This window comes from Schistocerca gregaria, chromosome 3 (assembly GCF_023897955.1).
Source record: "Schistocerca gregaria isolate iqSchGreg1 chromosome 3, iqSchGreg1.2, whole genome shotgun sequence".
Lineage (NCBI taxonomy): Eukaryota > Metazoa > Arthropoda > Insecta > Orthoptera > Acrididae > Schistocerca > Schistocerca gregaria.
This window is the reverse complement of record NC_064922.1, coordinates 716172642-716196520: the sequence shown is the minus strand read 5'-3', so window position 1 is coordinate 716196520 and position 23879 is coordinate 716172642. Positions and strand designations below refer to the sequence as shown.

General features: G+C 42.8%; 1 protein-coding gene across 5 annotated transcripts in view; it reads left to right on the top strand.

Moving 5' to 3' along the window:
- The first annotated feature begins 2995 nt into the window (after positions 1 to 2995).
- LOC126355043 (myb-related transcription factor, partner of profilin-like) overlaps positions 2996 to 23879 on the top strand; it is a 136293-nt gene continuing 115409 nt past the window's right edge. For 3 of the 5 annotated variants that reach the window (XR_007565434.1, XM_050005196.1, XM_050005194.1), the window contains exon 1: positions 3048 to 3224. Coding sequence is in view for 3 of the 5 variants with exons in the window: in XM_050005196.1 (XP_049861153.1) it covers positions 3106 to 3224 (119 nt within the window). In the remaining 2 variants the exon portion in view is untranslated. Of the gene's footprint in view, positions 3225 to 23879 lie in introns of all 5 variants that reach the window. The other 2 variants (XR_007565435.1, XM_050005195.1) reach the window with 2 other exon arrangements.

Genomic DNA, 23879 nt, shown 5'->3' with positions numbered 1-23879 from the left:
TCGCTCGCTGTGTACAAGTTATCCAGTGAGACCATGTGCGCTTCCGGTTTCCTGAAAGACAAGGCGATAACGCGAGAGTAATGTTTTCCTCGTGTTGAAGGTTCGAACGCTGTTCTCCTTTTAACAGCGATTGCATCAGACGCAATGCGCGATAGCGTCTTCAAATCTTAAGAAGCACAGTCTTGTACAGCGCACGTGTTTTCTTGCTTTCTGAAGCAGTATATCGGTATTGTGAAATGTATCTGCAAACTTAGAATACGATACCGCAGTAGCTGTACGATTTACTAGGAACATGTGAAAATTTATGCCAGGCTGGTACCGGTACTCGAACGCTGGTTTTCCGACTGTCGCGGGCGGTCGTCTTCATAACTTCGACGATCCGAGCACGCTTTCAGGATCGAACCAAATTTTCGTTATGCCCCAGAGTCTGCTTCCCACAGTACTCGCACAGTTATATGATTCCCTCACAGGAAGAGACTTATTTGAATTTCCCGTCAAGCTTTGTTCAAATTCAAACGGCTCTGAGCACTATGGGAGTCAACTGCTTAGGTCATAAGTCCCCTAGAACTTAGAAGTGCTTAAACCTAACTAACCTAAGGATGACACACACATCCATACCCGAGGCAGGATTCGAACCTGCGACCATAGCGGTGGCGCGGTTCCAGACTGTAGTGCCTAGAACCGACAATCGCTGTATTTGCAGCGGCAAACAACGACGCTGCACTAATGTAAATCTGTACCTCTGTTGAGCTTCCCGTTCTTGTTGCATACCCTACACTGCTCATGATCACACGTTATGCTTATTTAGCTGCGTCTGCCATTTTACATAGCGAAGGAAGCTGTACTATAGTGCTGGAAGTATGACATCTAAATCTTCAGCTGTTAAAATTAAAACAGGTTTGCTTTTCATTCCTCACATCGCTCCAGTCGTGTCGTGGGATGTTTCAAATGGTTCAGATGGCTCTGAGCACTATGGGACTTAACTGCTAAGATCATCAGTCCCCTAGAACTTAGAACTACTTCAACCTAACTAACCTAAGGACATCACACACATCCATGTCCGAGGCAGGATTCGAACCTGTGACCGTAGCAGTCGCGCGGTTAGAGACTGTAGCGCCTAGAACCGCTCGGACACTCCGGCCGGCTGTCGTGGAATGGTTCTCCGAATTTGTTAACCATTGTTCGACAACGTGAACGCTATAACCCTTATAGTTTTCCCAGAGAATATGTTGTAAATAGTCTTCAGGGGTTCGCTGCCGCATGGCATTGTGCAAATCCCACAGTGTTTCCTCGGACCAACTGTCCGACATCTTCAGGTGGCTGAACCCTGCTGGTGGCTACGTACGACTGACGACTCAGCCGTACCTAACCAACAACTAGATTGAACCACCTGAAGATGCCAGAAAGTTGCTCCGAGGAAATACTGCAAACCCGCTGTGGAAGAGCGGTTGTAGGCGCTTCAGTCCGGAACCTTGCTGCTGCTACGGTCGCAGGCTCGAATCCTGCCTTGGGCATGGATGTGTGTGATATCCTCAGGATAGTTATGTTTAAGTAGTTCTAACTCTAGGGGCTGATGACGTCAAATGATAAGTTCCATAGTGCTTAGAGCCATTTGAAACATTTGATTTTTTGTGCTCTCCAACATTTATTTTCGACAGGCTTCCGGAAGAGTTACGAGCTGTTGCCAATAGTCAGCAAGTTTTTAACACAAGTCGAAGACTCCTTCACGCTGTGGGAATAATGTGGATCTACGTCATGGTATTATTGAGAGGTAATGCAAAGAATGGAACTGTGCATTCATTGCTACAGCGTCACAACTCGAAAATCATGATTTTTCATATAGGTACGAAACGAGAGTTTCCGCGCCTTCAGTTAACTAGTTTCAACAACTTTTCGAGGTAACGCAACTGCACTCTTCTCACAGGAGCTCAGTGACCTTTAAAAGTAGTTAAAACTTACAACTATGTAGCTGAACGCAAGGAAGCCCTTGTCTCGTACCCACATGAAAAATCAAGATTTTCGAGTTGTAACGTATTTGCAGCAAATGAAGGATATGGATACATTGTATTTTCTTGATTGTATTATTATAATGATATCCTTGTACATATTATTATGACCTCCAATGAGATTTATTGTGGCACTCATTTTCACAATGATTACCGGCTACATTCTGTACTGTATCCTCAGTTCAGCCGTAGTGGCAGAGTAACCTCACAGTCGGTGTGTATTTTCCACCAGGAGCCGATTGGTTCCTCTTTACTATGATAAATCTGAAGATTTTCAGTGACTGACGAAACCTATGATCACTGTGAAAATAAGTGCGAGAATAGATTACATTAAAACTCGTCGCGGTTTTTCTCCACTTGACAGTATGTCAAGCTACTATCGTCGTTACGTTGACTTAATTCAGAAGCTTCCTTGTAAAACAGGTACAGCACTTTTAGACCTAACTGTTGAAACTACTGTGATTTGTGCTTTCCATGTTTTTTTGCGGATAATTTGAGGCGAACACTGGGACGGTTCATACATACAACTTCGGCTTTCCTTCCACTTTGTTAAGATTTGTAAATTTATGCGTTCTTATTAAAGTGACTTTCAGCATTATTTAAAAGCCGGTATTAGAAGATTACATTGTTTCTTACTTTGTTTTGCTGTGCGACTTCTGTATTCCATGACCTGTCCCACTGAATAAAAATAAAATATTCAAATACGCTAAACAAAAAAAGCGTGTGATTCTTTTCTGGCTATTGTGCAACTAACGTAGGCCTCTGTTAATTTGACCTCTGTGTTGGGTACATGTAAAACATGGCGTCTGAGATTAATGTGACTAGCACGAGGCTGAATTCACGCCTGCAACGAGAGGAATATTGTGGAGCGAGTGCAGTGGCCGGCCTGCACAGAGTACAGTCAGTCAGCAAAGCCGCGACTCCCCCCCACACAGCCCAGACTCGCTCCCTTCCCCTCCCCTCCCCTCCCGCCAACGTGTTTCTGTCTCACACACACAGAGGCGCGCGCAGCGTCGACCTATCGAGCGGCGCGCAGCGACCGGCAGCTGCCGTGACTCCACAACACAGTTGAGGCAACAGTCGGCGGGAGCCGTTGCGCATGCGCTTGCGGCGCTCTGTACGTGTCGACTCAGCCGCCAAGGACGCGGTGGCATCTCCGGCTAGCAGCGACAGCCCGGGCTCGGGACTGGCTTCCTCGCCGCCAGCAACACGCAGAAGGTAAGAATAATCGCGCTCAACTGTTGCCGGGCGCTCAACTCTGCGCTCCGCTCCGCCGCCTGGCTGCTGTGCACTGGCCCAGCGCGACGGATCGATAGCTCCGCATCTGCCACGTACAGAGGTCGCTCTGAGTAGCTGTCTGCCTATTTCCACATGTAGTTTCGAGATTGTGTTTCCTATTTCACACTGTAGCGTCAGCAGTTCGTGGAAAAGTTACGTCGCTCAACATGAACTGCTGCACTCGGTGCTAACGCGCAGCCATCATTATTCCGTCCAGCAATCGATTGCCAGGGCTCGCCGAGCCCGGGTCGTTGAAGGTCATCGGTCGAGTCCTTTGTCTCTCACGACTGCTCTGTCGGTTTAAGTCTGACTGGCTCCTACTCGGTAACATATTGTGATACTCAAATTCAAAAGCCAACGTATTTGAGATACAGCCAGGGCACTAGCAAGTTATTGGTATTTTTATTTTATAACTGCAGTTTTCTAAATTAGATATGGTTCATCGCCTCTATATTTTTTATCCTTGTTTTCGTTACGCAATCGTTCCTAGCACAGAGGCAAGCAGACAGCTGTTGCACTTGCAGTAGTATTACACATTGCAAATTACCTTTGACAACAAACTTGATACTATTTGAAACTGCCATAAGAGAAAAATGTATTTTTATGCTTAACTATTTCTAACATTAACTTTTATTTCAACACTTTTGTACTTGACATGATTTACAAAACTGGAAACCGCATGCAGATAACTATCAGGCAAGGCTACAAACTCATAATAAATTAAAAGTTACGTGTTTTGTTGACGTGTTGAAAGAAAGAAAATTTATCGCGTTAGCGTAGAAGCTCTCATAATTTAATCTGAAAACTCATGTACTTTGTAACCAAATCTGACACTCTTCCAAAAGTTGTATTTGTTTTAATTTCACTGCAACAGAACTGGCATATACTGCCTGTCATTATCAGTCCAAATGAAAAACCAAAGTCTGTTTTTTTTTTCCTTGAAAGTTCCTGAAACTGTATTCAGTATGTCTTGTTTCTGAAAACACAATGCAATAATCAGAAGCGTACCTCTGTAACAGGTATGATGACACGTAAATGAATTAATAAGGGCAGCGAAGTGCCACTGATTCCGTCTAACGGGAAGCATCTTGCGAGCAGTTATTCGCGTTTCGCCCGATATCGGAGTGATAATACGCACGTCACCTTGTAGAGCAGTTCTGCGAATGTCACGCAACGAATTGTTGGCGGTGTTTGTCTCCCGGAAATCTTGAGGTGATAAAACTTGTCGACACAATTTCTTAAGATTAAAGGAAATAACAAAATAAAACACAACGTCCAGCTTATTCATGTTCTGACACACATTAGTAGACTATTTTATGTGCACTTGACGAATCGTTTTTAAAATATCGTAAAAATTGTCGACTCAGTTTCTTCACCAAGTCTGGAGTTCGTTAAAGCGCGTTATCATTATTAATAAGTATTATGGTATCTATAAGGCAATTCAAAGACACATTTGTGAAACAAGATATAGTGGCTAACACTGTACCTGTAATCGCCAAACCTACCATTCCTGATTTACTTTTCATGTTTTTTCGCCTCATTAATATGATGAATGTCAGTGCAACAGAGGTCTACTTACATTACAAAACTATTACGCGTTTGTCATTAGTGCAAAATGGAACTAATTTTGCTTAAAATAAGTCGTTGTCAAAGCCTGGTTGAACCCTATAGCAATGAAATAATTAAACAAAAACAAAAATGTAGAACAGTGGTAGCTATTTACTCCAATTCTTAGAGTTCATGACTTTTATCTTTGTTTCTGCAGTGTGTGTTATGTCGTTCTTTGCGTATTGTACGTAATGATTTTTAAGTTTCCAGAGCTGAGGCAACTGCTCATTAAATGTCCGTTCTTTCCACAAGCTGACATTCTGACCTTTTCTTCATATTTCCCTTTATTTCGTTAGGAAATAATTTTTTCGGTGATACAAGGTGAGAATTCGGTGTAACGGGAAACCTTTCATTGTAATAATTTGTAAGATATTAGCGTCTTTGGGTACAGCCTCCGTCAGTAGCCTTTTGTGTGATCTGATACGTTAACAAGTAAAAAGTCTCTTAAGTTACCGAGAGGAAATTTTGTTACAGAAATCAACGTATAACACAATTATTTGTTACAGTCAATCCGTTCCTCACACCAGCCCAAGCTATGAGCAATCTTTGTGAACAATTTCCAAGTCTGTGATTGCCTATCGCAATGCCGGTTAGAAACTCATTCTATTTGCCGATTACAGGAGGATGCTAAAGGGCAACACAATGTGAGGCACTTTCTGCATTCCAGTTAGTCTTGATTGCTTTACTTGCATATCGATCGCAACTTATTTACGAGAAATCCGTGATAATTACTCTGAAGGAATTTTCCGCAGCTGCAGATTGTCATTTGGCTTCCATTTCGGCATGTTTACCCGAAGCTGGATTCGTACCGTTACAGAGCTTGACAGCTGGAGGCTAGCGCAAACAAAGGACGTCTGTAGGCTTCAGTCTCGACATTAATTGCTGATGCGATCTAAGAGCATTGCATGCACCAATTTTTCTAAGTACATAAACCTGCAGAAGGTCAGACAGAACAGAGGCTCTTCAGAATAAAGCATCTGAAATGTGTATAATAGCTGATCCGTCAACACACAAAGGTGCTCTTAGTGCTGCTACGTCTTTCTGTGGAGATAACTGTAACAACAACATACGGACAGATAGCTCTACGCACGAAAGTCGGAACCTGTTAAAGAATCGTATAATTTTGTCATTCTTGCGCATTCTTGAGTGTAAACGAAAGTAAAAAGTACTTTTCAGTTTGACGGTTTCCGTCGAGCCACAGAATGTTCAAATGTACCCCGTTAGAATTAGAACCGTGGCTGTCGACTGCTGCGTTGTGACTCGCCACTCGTGTCGCGTAGTTGCGGAAGAAAAATGATAAGCAAGAGGGAAGGCTCCCTTTCGTTTCTGCACGTATAGCTATGAAGTAGGGCACAACACGGATCTCCATCGAATAAACAGTTTTGGATCGTTGGAGAAAACATATTTCACTTTCCAATCATTGTATTGGAACAGTTAAATATCTTTATCGTAGTAAATGTGAAAAATGTGCAGATATGCATCTCGAAGCATGCGTGAAAATTCTTCTAATCAGCTGTGAACCATGAACACAATACTACCAGGAACGACGCTCTAATGGCCGTACCCCATCCTCAATTGTTTCGCTTCTGGGGCTGAAGATGGTACATACCTACTACAACGAAATCCTGTATTTTCTTTAAAATTAACTCGATTTTGAATGATATGGTAAGGAAGGCATGTGTTTCGCAGGAATCATAGTAGTTCTTGCATTCTTTGGCTGGAAGCTTATCGAATAAACTTATTGCTTCTTCACATTCATATGACTGCTGAATTAATGTCCATTGTGACATCAGTAATTCAATTTGTATTAAAAAAGGGAACGTAGTGTAACAGAGAATACCATTTACAAAAAATTAGCGGCCTGTTCCAAAGAATAATACAAAAATGGCTCTGAGTACTATGGGACTTAACATCTGTTGTCATCAGTCCCCTAGAACTTAGAACTGCTTAAACCTAACTAACCTAAGGACGTCACACACATCCATGCACGAGGCAGGATTCGAACCTGCGACCGTAGCGGTCACACGGTTCCAGACTGAAGCGCCTAGAACCGCACGGCCACACCGGCCGGCAAAGAACAATACAAATACCCACAAGTATTTTCAGGTACTGGAAATTGTAACAAGCGGACGTCCGATAAATAAAATCTTATTAACCAAATACTGTTCTATTTTCCTCATTATTAAGTCCTCATCTGACGCAGACACATTAAGCCAAACGATAAACACATCAGAGGCTCCTAAGGCCTCAACATGAGGGGGAGACGCAGGAATCTCACGATGTGTTTTGGTGAGACTCTACAGCCTGGTATACCCCACACGACACTGAATAGAGGTGAATAAACGTAATAGGGACTGTTGGAAGAAGGCGAAGTTGCATTAATGTGTTGTTGTTGTTGTTGTTGTTGTTGTGGCCTTCAGTCCAGACACTGGTTTGATGCAGCTCTCCATGATACTCTATCCTGTGCAACCTTCATCTCCCAGTACCTACTGCAACCTACATCCTTCTGTATCTGCTTAGTGTATTCATCTCTTCGTCTCCCCCTATGATTTTCACCCTCCACGTTGCCCTCCAATACTATACTGGTGATCTCTTGATGCCTCAGAACATGTCCTACCAACCGATCCCTTCTTCTGGTCAAGCTGTGCCACAAATTTCTCTTCTCCCCAGTTCTGTTCAGTAGCTCCTCATTAGTTATGTGTTCTACCCATCTAATCTTGAGCATTCTTTGTAGCACCACATTTCGAAAGCTTCTATTCTCTTCATGTCCAAACTATTTACCGCCCATGTTTAAGTTCCATACATGGCTACACTCCATACAAACACTTTCAGAAATGACTTCCTGACCCTTAAATCTATACTCGATGTTAACAAATTTCTCTTCTTCAGGAACGCTTTCCTTGCCATTGCCAGTCTGCATTTTATATCCTCTCTACTTCGACCATCATCAGTTATTTTGCTCCCCAAATAGCAAAACTCCTTTACTACTTTAAGCGTCTCATTTCCTAATCTAATACCCTCAGCTTCACCCGATTTTATTCGACTACGTTCTATTATCCTCGTTCTGCCTTAGTTGATGTTCATCTTTTATCCTCCTTTCATGACATTGTCCATTCCGTTCAAATGCTCTTTCAGGTCCTTTGCTGTCTCTGACAGAATTACAGTATCACCGACGAACCTCAAAGTTTTTCTTTCTTTTCCATGGTTTTTAATTCCTACTTCGAATATTTCTTTTGTTTCCTTTCCTGGATTAATGTAGAAAACCGATATTACAGGTTACGATGTAATACCTATACTGCTGTCCTCGTGAAGGTATCCTGAGAACAAGACAAGTACGATTTTACTGCGGAGTACAGTTATTTTCCCTTGAGTCCATGCGCGTATTGGAAATTGCAGTTCCAATTTCGGCTGGAAGGGCTCCCACGCTATAGGTTCTGTGATTCTACGTGGACGAATCTTTAGTGAAGCATACGTACGAAGAAATATGCATAAAAGCAAATGCCACGACATACAACAGAGTCAGTATTTCTAACGCTGTCTTCACATAGCAAAGCGCAAAAACATCGTTCACATATGAGCGTATCGCACGTGCAGAACTTCTACGTAGTTAGTAATAATTTCGCCACTTTAGGAGACTCTTAGGAATTGCTTTGATTTTCCTAAGCGGCATTAGCAGCAGTGAATCTGACAGCGATAAAAGTAGCAAGTGTGAGATCGTAACTTGCAGAGCAGTTGATGTGATAACAGATCGTTCAGTCAACAAATAAGTGGGAGCGTCTCATGTAGGACTGTGAATCTCTATCGTTATCTGGAAATAAAGTCAAAATTGCTCGTGTCTCTGGTGCGAGCGATGATGAGTAACAGTGTTACGTCAGGTCGTCGGGTTTACTCGGTCCACTGTCTGATAAGAGTTTATCGGAATAAGACTTCAGTGTAAGCTTTCTCCTACGTGGACTTGCTAAACGCGTAATTGTTGACTTCTTCATCTCAAGTCTGCCCGACAAACACACTCTGATTATTTGCTCAAGTCGCAGCCGTGTACGGTTTTCTCATTTTCGAGTAACAGTAAGTAAATTCAGAACTATATCCGTTCCGTTCAATGAACGCCAGCTTCCAGTAAACGTAGATGAATGCCAAGTTATCTTAATCGAACTGGAGGAAATGGGATATAGGTTTTAAACGCAGCGCTAGACTGTCTCCTCTGAAGTCTTTTATACTGATTAGTTGTCTACGGGTAATGCTACTAAACGATGGTAATTGATACGGACGTTATCAATTGTAGGGAGTATAACTGAATGGCTTAAATTTATTGGAAAAATTCGGGGACACTGCAGGGCGTTTTCAAACGAGACAACGTTCAGTATCCATGCTTACGTGTTGTTAGAATATTTGGGATGCTCTCGAGGTCAAATTAAAAGAGGAGATACGGAACTTCTGAGACATATTGCTTGGTTTGTAAGTGGCCGGCTGATGTTGTAGACGATCACAGTGGCCTTAGATGAGATTCTTTGGAAGAAATACCCTATCTCTTCATAAGATTCTACTGAGAAAGTTTAAGGAATCCGTGTTTCAAAGAGGGTGTGAAACGTTTACTCAACAGCAATGCCATCGAAGTTCTTACTGTATTTGCAACATAGGTTGAGGTATTACATGTCGTGCATATTACTAGATCGACTTTCCTACATCGTCGATGGAAATTGCACCCGTCTGCCACTATAGAGCTCCGAAGTATAGCTTGTAACATGGCGATGTTTGCCGTAGGTACGTCGGTGCGTGAGAAACAGCGTGAAGTAATCGAGTTTCTAACGGCAGATGAGTTCGTCGACAAGCGGAACACCCTCTCCTTTCGCCTGAGAATGCCAGAGCACACACTAGCGCTGCGATATTCAGCAATTCAACGTCGGGTTTACTGACTTCGCTCATCCTCCATACAATCCCGACTTGGCCCCAACCGATTTTTGCCTGTTTCCAAAACTTAAAGAACACCTTCCAGGACTTTACTATGATGGTGATGAAGCGGTGCAAGCAGAGGTGAAGTTATCGCTCTGTCAACACAATCAAACGTTCTACAGCGACGGCATCAACAAACTGGTCCCTCTTTGAGAGAAAAGTGTTCGTCGCCAGGGTGACTATGTTGAGAAATAAGTGTGTTGACATGAAGAATAAAGATGTAGACTGTTAATAAAGTGTCTGTATTTGAAAAGCTTAAAGAGTTTCCACATAAGAAATTCAGAGGTATTGCTTTTTAACACGCCATTGTAGAAACGGTTTCTCTCCGTCAGGAGCAGGAGAGCGAGGGCCAACAACGGTTCCAAGTACCCTTTCCCATGCCACTGTATAGCAAGTCGTGTAGCAAACATTTAGATTTAAACTGCAATGTGTTGAACGTGTGGCCATTTCACGTGTCCCGCGCGACAAACCTGCCTACTTTCATGTTGTTTTATCGCTATCATGTAGCTGTCGTTGCTTTGACCTAGAGAGTTTCGAAACTTTGTGCGACTTTGCCATCTACGTTCAGTATTCCAATGTGTGTGAATTTCTAAGGGACCAAACTGCTTAGGTCATCGGTCCCTAGACTCACACACTACTTAAACTAACTTATCCTAAGAACCACACACACACACACACACACACACACACACACACCCATGCCCGAGGGAGGACTCGAACCTCCGGCGGGAGGGGCCGCGTAGTCCATGAGATGGCGCCTCAAACCGCGCGGCCATTTACGTTCAAGCATTACTTGTGTTCTGAACACTCCCCGAGCGTCGCTGCAGCGCATCAGGTATAACATTCTCCATTTTAGTCGTGTCTAACAGAAGTGTCTTCATATTTTCCAAATTGCGTGTTGGTTGCATGGTTGCCCGCTCAAGACATGGCGTCGCTGCAGCGCATCAGGTATAACATTCTCCATTTTAGTCGTGTCTAACAGATGTATCTTCATATTTTCCAAATTTCATGTTGTTGCATGGTTGCCCGCTCAAGACATGATATGAAACTGATACACGAAAATAATTAGGGATTGATGGAATTTTTTACAAAAGGATGATGTATCTGCTTTTCGATCACAGAATAAATTTTGTGAGAATCCACTACGCAAAGTGGCTAGTTGCTGTTCGACGTAATAGTCGTTACAATTATGCTGTAGTCACGATTCTCATAATGTCCATTTTTGGCAAGATAGGATTAAACAGTACGCTTTTACTAGAATACAAGAAAACTGCGATATATGTTGTCTATCACACCTTACATTTAATACTTACTCTTCTTTTGTTCTCGTCTTTGCCGGTCTTTGTGTTTCTAGGTTCTAGGCGCTTCAGTCCGGAACCGCGCGACTGCTACGGTCGCAGGTTCGAATGCTGCCTCGGGCATGGATGTGTGTGATGTCCTTAGGTTAGTTAGGTTTAAATAGTTCTAAGTTATAGGGGACTGATGACCTCAGATGTCAAGTCCCATAGTGCTCAGAGCCTTTTGAACCATTTTTCTCGTCTTTTGCGTAACGGTTTAAGTACAGGAAAACAGCGTTGCAAAATTAATACGCACAGTAGATGACCTAATACGTCTATGTTTATAAATAGAGGTGATTTGTGAGCAGGACCTATCATGCAGGGACGAGGACTGTGTTCCACAGAAACCTACAGGAAATACATGGAGTTGTTACACCTTGCTGACAGATAGATGTTACTACAGGAAACATTTGCTTCCCCCCCCCCTTTTTTTTTTGACAGGAATGGTAGGTAAGAAAGCGAGTAGGATTTGAAATCAGCTTCTCTAGAATATTCTCGTAACTGCCAGACGTGAATTCCAAAGACAGGTCGTAGCACTCCAGACTGTAACATTTTGCATTGGAAAAGTATGAAGCTGATGCGTTCATCGTGTATTGTCGCACTGGCCTCTGCTAATCGAAACTTTTATCTAAGGCTGGTGTTGTATTTACTTTGCTTTCTCTTTCTTTTCACGTATTTGATAAGCTTATTTTTAACTAGTGCACCCACATTGACAGCAACATATAGTGCAAACAGATAAACAGTTAATTATTTGTTGTCAGTTGCACATTGTATGCTTCTCACTGGCAACTCCAAATGACTGAAAACGTGTATAGCGTCTGTCGCTCTTCGGCGATAACAATGATACTACAAGGCGGACAGCACTGTTTGTGGAACTAAGCCAACCTATGTAGCCGAAGAAGATATTGTTGTTCCTTACTTCGCCATACGCCTACAGTGGAAACTGTGTAAAACAGATGAGGTGCACAAGGGTATTGATGGAGATCGCCGAAGCCCTTGGGCATCATCACTTGCCATGTCAGGGACTCCTCTGTAGTGCAGAGTATATTATTAAGTAAGTTCTCCTTTATTTTTGGAAAATTTTTGTAATTCTCGTTTCCAAACATCTTCCGCTGAACGGATAACTCTTTGTAGGAAACAGTAGGATCCCAGTAAACACCTCCACTTCCTTCTTTGCTATGGCCTCTGTTATTCTGCAACATTAATTTGTCATATATCTTCTACAAAAATTATCCCAGCTTTTATAAAGCGATGCTGTTCGAACTTAGAGGGAATTACAAATCGGCTGAGGCGCGAATGGGAATTTGGATCGAGGCGGGATGGGTGCTAGGGTAGTCGGTGCAGCTGTGCAAAGCCACTCTGGCAGCGTGGCGTAGTGGTTAGTGCATCTGCCTAAGGAGCAAGAGACCCAGGTTCGAATTCCGGCTTGGGTGCACATTTTCCTTCGTCACTTCAGTCTGCATGTACACATTTTGTAGATTTTTCAATGATCAGCGTAATATGGATCATGACTAGGCATGGGTATGTAGATGCTCGACGCTTATACGGTAAGAGTGAAACTATACTGGGATGTTGCGAGTGTCTCAGCCGATAAAAACTGTGTCTAAAGATATTTCAGGGTGTAAGATGATGATTTAACGGCTAGTACTACTGCAGTGCTGGGGAGAACTGTTATTAATTTCTTTACAAATAGGGGAATGGGAGTCTCTTCTCCAGCCAGTGTTAGTAGATAGGACATTTTTGGTGAAGTGGCCTCCGTTCAGTAAGAATGTCGCAGTTAGCTACTGACGTGAAAGATCGTTCGTGTCCAGGATTAGAGGTTTTGTTAGTGACCACAGAGCCGCCAAAGTACACTCTTAGCGCCTTGTATTGATCCTTAACAAGCCAGCGTAATGTTGAATAAGAAGCGGAACAAAATCAGACGTGAGCGTAACGATGTATGGAAGTTCGGTGACACAGTTCCACAGTTCTAAAGAATGGTCATAAACATTCTGAAAAGGTGCAGGGTAGGTTCTGCTGAGAAGTAATTCTGTCGTTTCCGGGTTAATTAACTTTGAATTTAGCCAATCGTGCCATTGCGCGCCAAAATTCAAACTTCTCGCCAGATACAATTAGTGTCGTATGTTCTCATAGCGTAGACTATAGCTCACGAGACTGCACAGCCTTTGACTCAGGTTCGATCCTTACTACGGCGCATGTCTAACTTTTGTGTCACTCTGTTGTTCGGTTTTAGGAAAACAAAGGCAGAACACATTTGACGACTCGGTCTCTGGCGGGCCGTTTAAATTTTCGCGGTCAGTGGCCTGATTGGCTAACTGCAATAGTAATTAATTCGGAAATGGTCCAAAGTATGGAACTTTTTTCTTAGCAATTATTTCTCCGCACAACCCGTCCTGCAACATCCTTAGAACCTTCTCAGACAGTTTCTGACTACCCTGTATACAGGGTGTCCCAGAAAATTTGCGACAAACTCGAGAGGTTGTAGAGGGTGTCTCGAGAAACCAATGTAAGATAGGAACCCGTGCCCAGAAACGTCATCGAACGACCCTAAGGGTGTCGAAGTTATAGGCGCTGGCGCCTGCCGTTAGGTCACCCCCTTTGGCAGTATACGTGACTTTGTACGCTGACAGACCACAAGCGCTGAAGGTTTCGCAATGTTGTTGGTTATTCAGTGATGACCACTGATTGCCACGATCGCCAGTGGACACGATGGAGCGAGCTGCTGCATAAAAAGGCCTTGTTCCTATGAATGCGATGCTCTGTTGCTTCAGTGGATGTTCCCATCCACAGTTTATTTTTCTCCAGCAACCCTCTAAAATCTCCAGTGTTTTTTTTTTTCGGTATACAAGTACTTTATGGGTGAAACACTGGTATACTGTAAGAGAGAGAGCCTGATGGCCCTAGTCTTTGGGTTTCATTGGTGAACCGTATTCGAGGGAAGATGGTATTTATGTCCTCATGAAGTTCTTTTATGTTAGATTGCGATTCATGTATTAGGTAAATTACGCCTGCACCTATAAATTACTGTGTACTGCCTTCCTTTCACTATTTTGTCAAAGATTTGATTTTCTGCATTTTCGTTTTGGCGACTAACGTTTCCAGATGAACGGAAGGTTGCGTCGCCCATGAATATGACCATAGAGGCAAAATATCCTTGCTCAAGTACTTCCTGCATTTTGCTGCAAAATTGAGTGTTCCAACCACAATATTTCGGTTCTAATTGTTGCACGAGCTGCAGACGGTACAGTCTGAAATGTAATCACCGTCGCAAAGTACTTCACGCAGTTTGCTGCAGTATTCCAAGTTCGTCGGCTGCGCGTATCATTCATTTTTTTTTTTTTTTTTTTTTTTTTTTTTTTTTTTTTTTTTAGACTGCGTATGAAACTTTCCCTCGCCCTCTCCGGGGTTGAATCTGGCACACTTAATCAATCGACGCTTTTCTGTTTAGAGAGGTGAACAGTGTCCCCAAATTTTCCATACCATTGCAGAACCCTCTGTTTACATGGTAGCGTTTTTCGTAATTCCTTCGTAATGCACGCTGCACTGTTGGTTACAATAAACATCTCGCATATTCCAGCATACAAAAACTCTTTCCTTCATTTGTCGTCATTTTTTCAGCCCACAGCACCCGGAACACCAAATACTGGGCTTAAAGCAATCTCGCTTAGTTTATGGTTATATTCATTCATCAATTACATTTGCACGTGGAATACTTTCGAAAATATGTAACTCTGAAAACGAATCAGTTGTAGTAGCTTTCTGAACCTTTGCACCAAAATGAATTAATGTGCATCTGTTTTCCTCTGAACAACAAAACGTCAGTTAGTTGGAGAGCATTTTCCGTTAATTTGGAAGATGGCCGATGAATGTCTGCAGAAAAATATTTGCGAAGTTGAATGTTTCAATATATCGAGCGTGCTGCTTCATACATGATCAAGGCTTATATATACCTATCACCACTATTGTGTGAAGCCCTTCAGAAATGCGACAATAATACAGGCGACAAGTATTTTGTAAACAGTTAAACGCGAACGGCGAATTTTTCGTTTCTTGTAGACGACTACCCCTACAAAAACTGTTGCCAAAAGACGTTACAACGGCACGATTGCATTTGATCGTGATACATTCCGTCCCTACATTTCATCAGTGAAGTGTGCTGCACATGGCCATGGAGGTCGCACGTATTTTTAGTCCTGTAGTATCATTTGTTTGCTTGGTTGAGAACCAGAGACAAAGTGGTATATAAGGGAATCATTTTGTTCCTATCCCCTTACATGCTTTTGCTCACGTTACAGAAATATGTAGTTTCCATTCACGGTACATGATACGTGTACAAGATCTGCACATTAAATTAAAATTGACGATAGCTTATTAAGGTGAATTTTAGAGCGGAATTGGTAAAATACAACCAATAAGATGTTTATTAGTATACAGTTGCTTATGCATATTTCAGAAAGTTACCTCTCGTACACCATTGGGAATCAGCTGTTTGTTTACTTGTATCTCATCCAAAGTTAATCAGCAGGTACTTTCGCGAAACAGTCCCTCAAATACTCCTCAATGGTACCCAACTACCATACCAAAAAACAGTAAAAGACCTTGGAATAATCTTGGATGAACACCTAAACTGGGAAGAACAAACAGTCACAGCTTGCCGGAAATGGCTCTCCTCCCTACATGCAATTCAAAAATTTAGAAAAATATTTCCAACCCATGTTAAACAAAAATTAGTCCAAACACTAGTCTTGCCTAATCTTTACTACTGTGATGTAGTTCAACACGGCACAAATAGTGAAAATTCTAGATGCCTCGGGCTAGTGATGAATGCTTGCGTTAGATACGTATGCAATATACGGTTGTATGATCATATCAGTCCTTCATACCCCCAGCTAGGTTGGATACGCCCACATAAGGCACGCGACCTCCACACGATGTGCTTACTTCATCGATTTCTTAGCCACTGGTGCCCCCAATGCTTATCTTCTCACATTAAACACCTATCATCATTCCACAACCGCAATACCAGATCGGATACGTCTAGCATCTTGGCTGGACCTTTACATAGCACAAAATCTTTCTCCGTGTCATTCTTCATCCCAGCCATACGACTATGGAACGCACTCCCCTGTGACCTGCGTCTTATCCATAACCACTCAACATTCAAAAGGTAAATCAAGACTTACATATCAGAGACGGTATAGCCACCATTGCTGCTGAAGAAAAAGAGGCTGAATTCATGTTCATTGAAATAAATATACAAAGTCTGAAATTCTTGACTGGCGTCGTGTACAAGCCGCCAAAAATAAGCTCAATGAGTTCCTTCCAGTCGGAATTACATTTACTTCAGTGTCAATACGAACATGTCATCGTAATGGGTGACTTGAACATACACCTGCTAAGAGACACTCCCTCCGCAATAAACCTAAGAAGATTGTTTAGTTGCAATAGCATGAACATTCTTCCATTACAACCTACACACCATACTGCGCACAGTCATACTCTTATAGACGTGATCGGAACGAAACAGACTGACAAAGTAAGAGATGTTGGTCAATCATCGGCCCCTGGCCTCTCAGCACATGATGTAATATTCCTGGCCTACTCTGTGCAGCCCCCGAGGATCAAATCGCGTTACATGACTTGTAGGAACATGAAACGTATTGACCTTGACGCTCTAACAGCCGATTGCTCAGAAATCTCATGGCATCAAATAATCAGAACCTACAATCGACGGCAAAATTAATGAACTTGGTGATAAACTCACTGCCCTCTATGACAAACATGCACCTGTGCGCACAGTCCGTGTGAGAAAATCTCCTGCTCCATGGCTGACAGCTGAATTACGTCAAATGATGACTAATATGGATGCTGCCACAGGCGTTTCAAGGCAGATCCGAAACCCGAGCGTTTCGAAGAATATAAAAAGCTACGGAACAGAGTGAAACAATGCATTCGCAATGCCAAAATCAGGCACGCTCGCTCCCTTGTATGCAGCGATCTGACACGCAAGACTCTATGGAAGAATCTCCGTAGCTTGGGGGTCGGAAAGGCAAAACCGGAAACTACTTTTCATGTGTCAGCTAACGAATTAAATGAATTCTTCTCTGCACCTCTGAATACCAGCACGGCTGATAATTACCGTCCACAAGAATCCCCAAACAGGATAACTAACAACAATACCTTCCATCTAAAACATGTAACAACAAATACGGCAAGAAAAGCAATAATGAGAATCTCTTCTGATGCAATAGGCAACGACAGTATCGGTATAACCATGATTAAGAATGTTGCCAATATCTTAGTACCTGTCTTAACTGACATACACTCCTGGAAATTGAAATAAGGGGAAACTTTATTGACACATTCCTGGGGTCAGATACATCACATGATCACACTGACAGAACCACAGGCATATAGACACAGGCAACAGAGCATGCACAATGTCGGCATTAGTACAGTGTATATCCACCTTTCGCAGCAATGCAGGCTGCTATTCTCCCATGGAGACGATCGTAGAGATGCTGGATGTAGTCCTGTGGAACGGCTTGCCATGCCATTTCCACCTGGCGCCTCAGTTGGACCAGCGTTCGTGCTGGACGTGCAGACCGCGTGAGACGACGCTTCATCCAGTCCCAAACATGCTCAATGGGGGACAGATCCGGAGATCTTGCTGGCCAGGGTAGTTGACTTACACCTTCTAGAGCACGTTGGGTGGCACGGGATACATGCGGACGTGCACTGTCCTGTTGCAACGGCAAGTTCCCTTGCCGGTCTAGGAATGGTAGAACGATGGGTTCGATGACGGTTTGGATGTACCGTGCACTATTCAGTGTCCCCTCGACGATCACCAGAGGTGTACGGCCAGTGTAGGAGATCGCTCCCCACACCATGATGCCGGATGTTGGCCCTGTGTGCCTCGGTCGTATGCAGTCCTGATTGTGGCGCTCACCTGCACGTCGCCAAACACGCATACGACCATCATTGGCACCAAGGCAGAAGCGACTCCCATCGCTGAAGACGACACGTCTCCATTCGTCCCTCCATTCACGCCTGTCGCGACACCACTGGAGGCGGGCTGCACGATGTTGGGGCGTGAGCGGAAGACGGCCTAACGGTGTGCGGGACCGTAGCCCAGCTTCATGGAGACGGTTGCGAATGGTCCTCGCCGATACCCCAGGAGCAACAGTGTCCCTAATTTGCTGGGAAGTGGCAGTGCGGTCTCCTACGGCACTGCGTAGGATCCTACGGTCTTGGCGTGCATCCGTGCGTCACTGCGGTCCGGTCCCAGGTCGACTGGCACGTGCACCTTCCGCCGCCCACTGGCGACAACATCGATGTACTGTGGAGACCTCACGCCCCACGTGTTGAGCAATTCGGCGGTACGTCCACCCAGCCTCCCGCATGCCCACTATACGCCCTCGCTCAAAGTCCGTCAACTGCACATACGGTTCACGTCCACGCTGTCGCGGCATGCTACCAGTGTTAAAGACTGCGATGGAGCTCCGTATGCCACGGCAAACTGGCTGACACTGACGGCGGCGGTGCACAAATGCTGCGCAGCTAGCGCCATACGACGGCCAACACCGCGGTTCCTGGTGTGTCCGCTGTGCCGTGCGTGTGATCATTGCTTGTACAGCCCTCTCGCAGTGTCCGGAGCAGGTATGGTGGGTCTGACACACTGTTGTCAATGTGTTCTTTTTTCCATTTCCAGGAGTGCATTTAATTTTTCCCTCGTGAACGGAATATACCCCACTGCATGGAAAAGAAGCATAATTCGACCCATCCCTAAGATCGAAAACCCGCAACTGCCTAGTGATTACCGACCAATTAGCATACTGCCTGCTGTTTCCAAAGCACTTGAATATATTGTTCATGACCAAATCACTGAACACTTGCATGAATTCAGTCTATATGACAAATTTCAATCCGGTTTCCGTAAACACCACAGCACAAACACTGCTCTAATTAAAGTAACTGATGACCTGAAATATGCCATCGACAATCGAAATGCAACAATATTGACGCTACTGGACTTCAGCAAAGCTTTTGACACTGTTAACTTTGACATATTACTCAGAAAAATGCAACAGCTTAATTTATCTGATAGTGCAATGATATGGTTTGAAAGCTACTTAAGACAGACAGCAATGTGTTGTCTGCGCAAATGAAACATCTTCCTGGAAACATGTTTCTTCGGGAGTGCCACAAGGATCAGTCTTAGGACCACTTTTGTTTTCTTCATATGTCAACGATATTTCGTCGGTTTTGTCCTCCTGTAAACATCATTTCTATGCCGACGACCTCCATCTCTACCTAAGCGTCAGACCTGAAGACGTAAACACTGAAATCGCTCTGATGAATGATGATCTGTCTTCAGTAGTGACATGGGCGAAAAACCTGGGGCTTAAATTAAATGCAAAAAAGACGCAAGTAATCTTAATAGCCCATCAGAAATTAATAAGTTCAGATTTCCGCGAACGGCTACCTCCTATTCTGCTCGAAGGTACTCCAATACCATATCAGAAAACAGTGAAGAACTTGGTTGCAACTTTGGACGAGCATCTCAAGTGGGCGGAGAATACAGTCGCAGTGTGCCGAAAGACGTCTGCTTGTCTCTATGCTCTCAAAAAGTTTCGGAACATATTCCCACAGGACTTGAAACGCCAGCTCGTGCAAGCACTCGTTCTACCGAACCTCCACTACTGTGATGTGATTCAACAAGGCATGAGTAGTGAAAACAAAAAACGGCTAGAGCTAACCATGAATGCCTGTGTGCGTTACATCTGCAACATTCGCCGATATGATCATGTTAGTGCTTCATACTCCGAGCTAGGGTGGCTGCGGCCGGACAAACTGCGTGACTACCACACTCTATGTCTACTTCACCGACTCCTCGTCGCGCAAACACCCCAGTACCTTGCTTCAGAGATTAAAAACCTGTCATGCCATCATAATCGAAACACGAGGTCACTCTTATCTGGTATCCTAACTGTGCCCACTAACAAAACAAAAACTTTTGCAAACTCCTTCTCAGTTGCCGCTGTCCGCCTCTGGAACAAACTGCCCCTTACCTTGAGGAAAATTCAATCTCCTGTTGCTTTTAAGAAGAAGTTGAAGCATTTCCTACTATCTTCCGCATAAAATTCTCTACAAAATTAATGTGCAAGGCCAATCATCTCATCTGTCAAATAGCAAAGCTAGCGTCTCCTATCTTGCTCCTGAGATGCCTTCCACTTCATCTATCTCTATTAGCCACGCAGTCATCTTTTCCTTTATATTTTCCTTAATTATGTTTCATCATGTCTCTCTATTCTTCTCCTCCCTTCACCATGAGTCTCCCTCATACTCCCTGCTGCCAGCACTCCTATCTAAAATCTTTCTCTTCAATAATGTATTTTTCGAGGTGTACCTTTCTAATTGTTTATCTCACTTTTTGTATTAGATGTAGTTTAACATGCCTACTAAAACATGTGACTGTAAAATAAGTAGAATGCTTGGTTAGATGTAAGAGAGGGCCTGATGGCCCTAATCTTGCCAGGATAAATAAATAAATAAATAAATAAATAAATAAATAAATAAAGGATTAAGGATTGCTGTGCCCTCATCTCTTCCTTTCTCCTCTCCATCATAGCTTCGAATTTTACCATTCTATTTCTCTTCCTCTAACCTATCTACTTCTTCTATATCTGTTTCACCCCATTCTATCGTTTTATGTCTCTGCTCGATGAGAACAACTCACAAGCTGCAAGAATATAACGAGAAAATTCCCAACTAGCAATAGTACTGACATTCATAAAAGAGAAATATGTTTATTTTCATATACATAGTCGTTACTACGATTATTATTATTATTATTCTTGATTGTTATAATTATTTTTTGATTGTTATAATTATCATTGTACTACTTTTATATTCTCTATTTTTTTCTTTAACATTAATACTGTACAACATGTTATATGTTCTTAATGTTCTGTAGAAACTGAAATTTGTTCAATCTGAGTATGCCTGGTTAGGTGTAGGAGAGGGCCTGAAGGCCCCAATATTGCCAGGTAAAATATATATATATATATATATATATATATATATATATATATATATATATATATATATATTTTGGGTCATCAGTCTACTGACTGGTTTGATGCGGCCCGCCACGAATTCCTTTCCTGTGCTAACCTCTTCATCTCAGAGTAGCACTTGCAACATACGTCCTCAATTATTTGCTTGACGTATTCCAATCTCTGTCTTCCTCTACAGTTTTTGCCCTCTACAGCTCCCTCTAGTACCATGGAAGTCATTCCCTCATGTCTTAGCAGAAGTCCTATCATCCTGTCCCTTCTCCTTATCAGTGTTTTCCACATATTCCTTTCCTCTCCGATTCTGCGTAGAACCTCCTCATTCCTCATCTTATCAGTCCACCTAATTTTCAACATTCGTCTATAGAACCACATCTCAAATGCTTCGATTCTCTTCTGTTCCGGTTTTCCCACAGTCCATGTTTCACTACCATACAATGCTGTACTCCAGACGTACATCCTCAGAAATTTCTTACTCAAATTAAGGCCGGTATTTGATATTAGTAGACTTCTCTTGGCCAGAAATGCCTTTTTTGCCATAGCGAGTCTGCTTTTAATGTCCTCCTTGCTCCGTCCGTCATTGGTTATTTTACTGCCTAGGTAGCAGAATTCCTTAACTTCACTGACTTCGTGACCATCAATCCTGATAAGTTTCTCGCTGTTCTCATTTCTACTACTTCTCATTACCTTCGTCCTTCTCCGATTTACTCTCAAACCATACTGTGTACTCATTAGACTGTTCATTCCGTTCAGCAGATCATTTAATTCTTCTTCACTTTCACTCAGGATAGCAATGTCATCAGCGAATCGTATCATTGATATCCTTTCACCTTGTATTTTAATTCCACTCCTGAACCTTTCTTTTATATCCATCATTGCTTCCTCGATGTACAGATTGAAGAGTAGGGGCGAAAGGCTACAGCCTTGTCTTACTCCCTTCTTAATACGAGCACTTCGTTCTTGATCGTCCACTCTTATTATTCCCTCTTGGTTATTGTACATATTGTATATGACCCGTCTCTCCCTATAGCTTACCCCTACTTTTTTTCAGAATCTTGAACAGCTTGCTCGATTTTATATTGTCGAACGCTTTTTCCAGGTCGACAAATCCTATGAACGTGTCTTGATTTTTCCTTAGCCTTGCTTCCATTATTAGCCGTATCGTCAGAATTGCCTCTCTCGTGCCTTTACTTTTCCTAAAGCCAAACTGATCGTCACCTAGCGCATTCTCAATTTTCTTTTCCATTTTTCTGTATATTATTCTTGTAAGCAGCTTCGATGCATGAGCTGTCAAGCTGATTGTGCGATAATTCTCGCACTTGTCAGCTCTTGCCGTCTTCGGAATTGTGTGGATGATGCTTTTCCGAAAGTCGGATGGTATGTCGCCAGACTCATATATTCTACACACCAACGTGAATAGTCGTTTTGTTGCCACTTCCCCTAATGATTTTAGAAATTCTGATGGAATGTTATCTATCCCTTCTGCCTTATTTGACCGTAAGTCCTCCAAAGCTCTTTTAAATTCCGATTCTAATACTGGATTCCCTATCTCTTCTAAATCGACTCCTGTTTCTTATTCTATCACATCAGACAAATCTTCACCCTCATAGAGGCTTTCAATGTATTCTTTCCAACTATCTGCTCTCTCCTCTGCATTTACAGTGGAATTCCCGTTGCTCTCTTAATGTTACCACCGTTGCTTTTAATGTCACCAAAGGTTGTTTTGACTTTCCTGTATGCTGAGTCTGCTCTTCCGACAATCATATTTTTTTCGATATCTTCACATTTTTCCTGCAGCCATTTCGTCTTAGATGATAAACGTACTTTGGTATTGGGGTACTTTTCCTTGAATTCTACATATAGTACTGATATGTTGCATAGCAATAGTCTTTTTTGCATCTGAACACGTACATTTCCTATTTTCACCATTACGTAGTCTTTTTTCCAGGCATTTTTTGGCTGTGGTCTTCATTTTCATAAAACTCCGACACTAGCACCTTTATTTCTTAACTCAATTGCTTACCCTGAGGCTGCTGAAGTTGTGGAAGGTCTCCTTGGGTTGCTTTTATTCTTCTAGCTTGCTTTACCACATATGTAGAAACATTGAATTCCTTTCCATTGTAGTCAATAGACCAGCTGGAAGGTGCAAGGGTAAGAATAATTACTTTTTTATGGCGTGTGGATATGGCACATTTTTCTTTCAAATCATGCACAATTTTGTCCAAATCAGGGCATTTCTGGCATGATTTCTGTTCCTTTGCAGCAGATAGTTCTTCCTCTTCCACCATTAGTGTGTCAGCTATTTTGTGTTTTAATTCCATTTGAGCTTCTTGTAGTTCTCTTCTACCATAGCTGGACCTGTCTCTTTTCCCAACTTTGTGTGCCTTCATGGGAGACAAACCAAGTGCAGTCACGAAGTATTTAATTGCTCATCCGTTGTGGTCGTAGGTGGCTGATACTGTTCGTCACTGTCATGTAAATTATCAGAATGTTGTTCATTTTTTAGCTGTGTAACACAGCTGGAACATAACTTTTGTCCTGGTTTCATGTTAGGTCCCATGCACTGAGTTACTTTCAATGCTGATTTTATAAAATTTCTCTGAGGCTACGCTTCACTGTCTTCT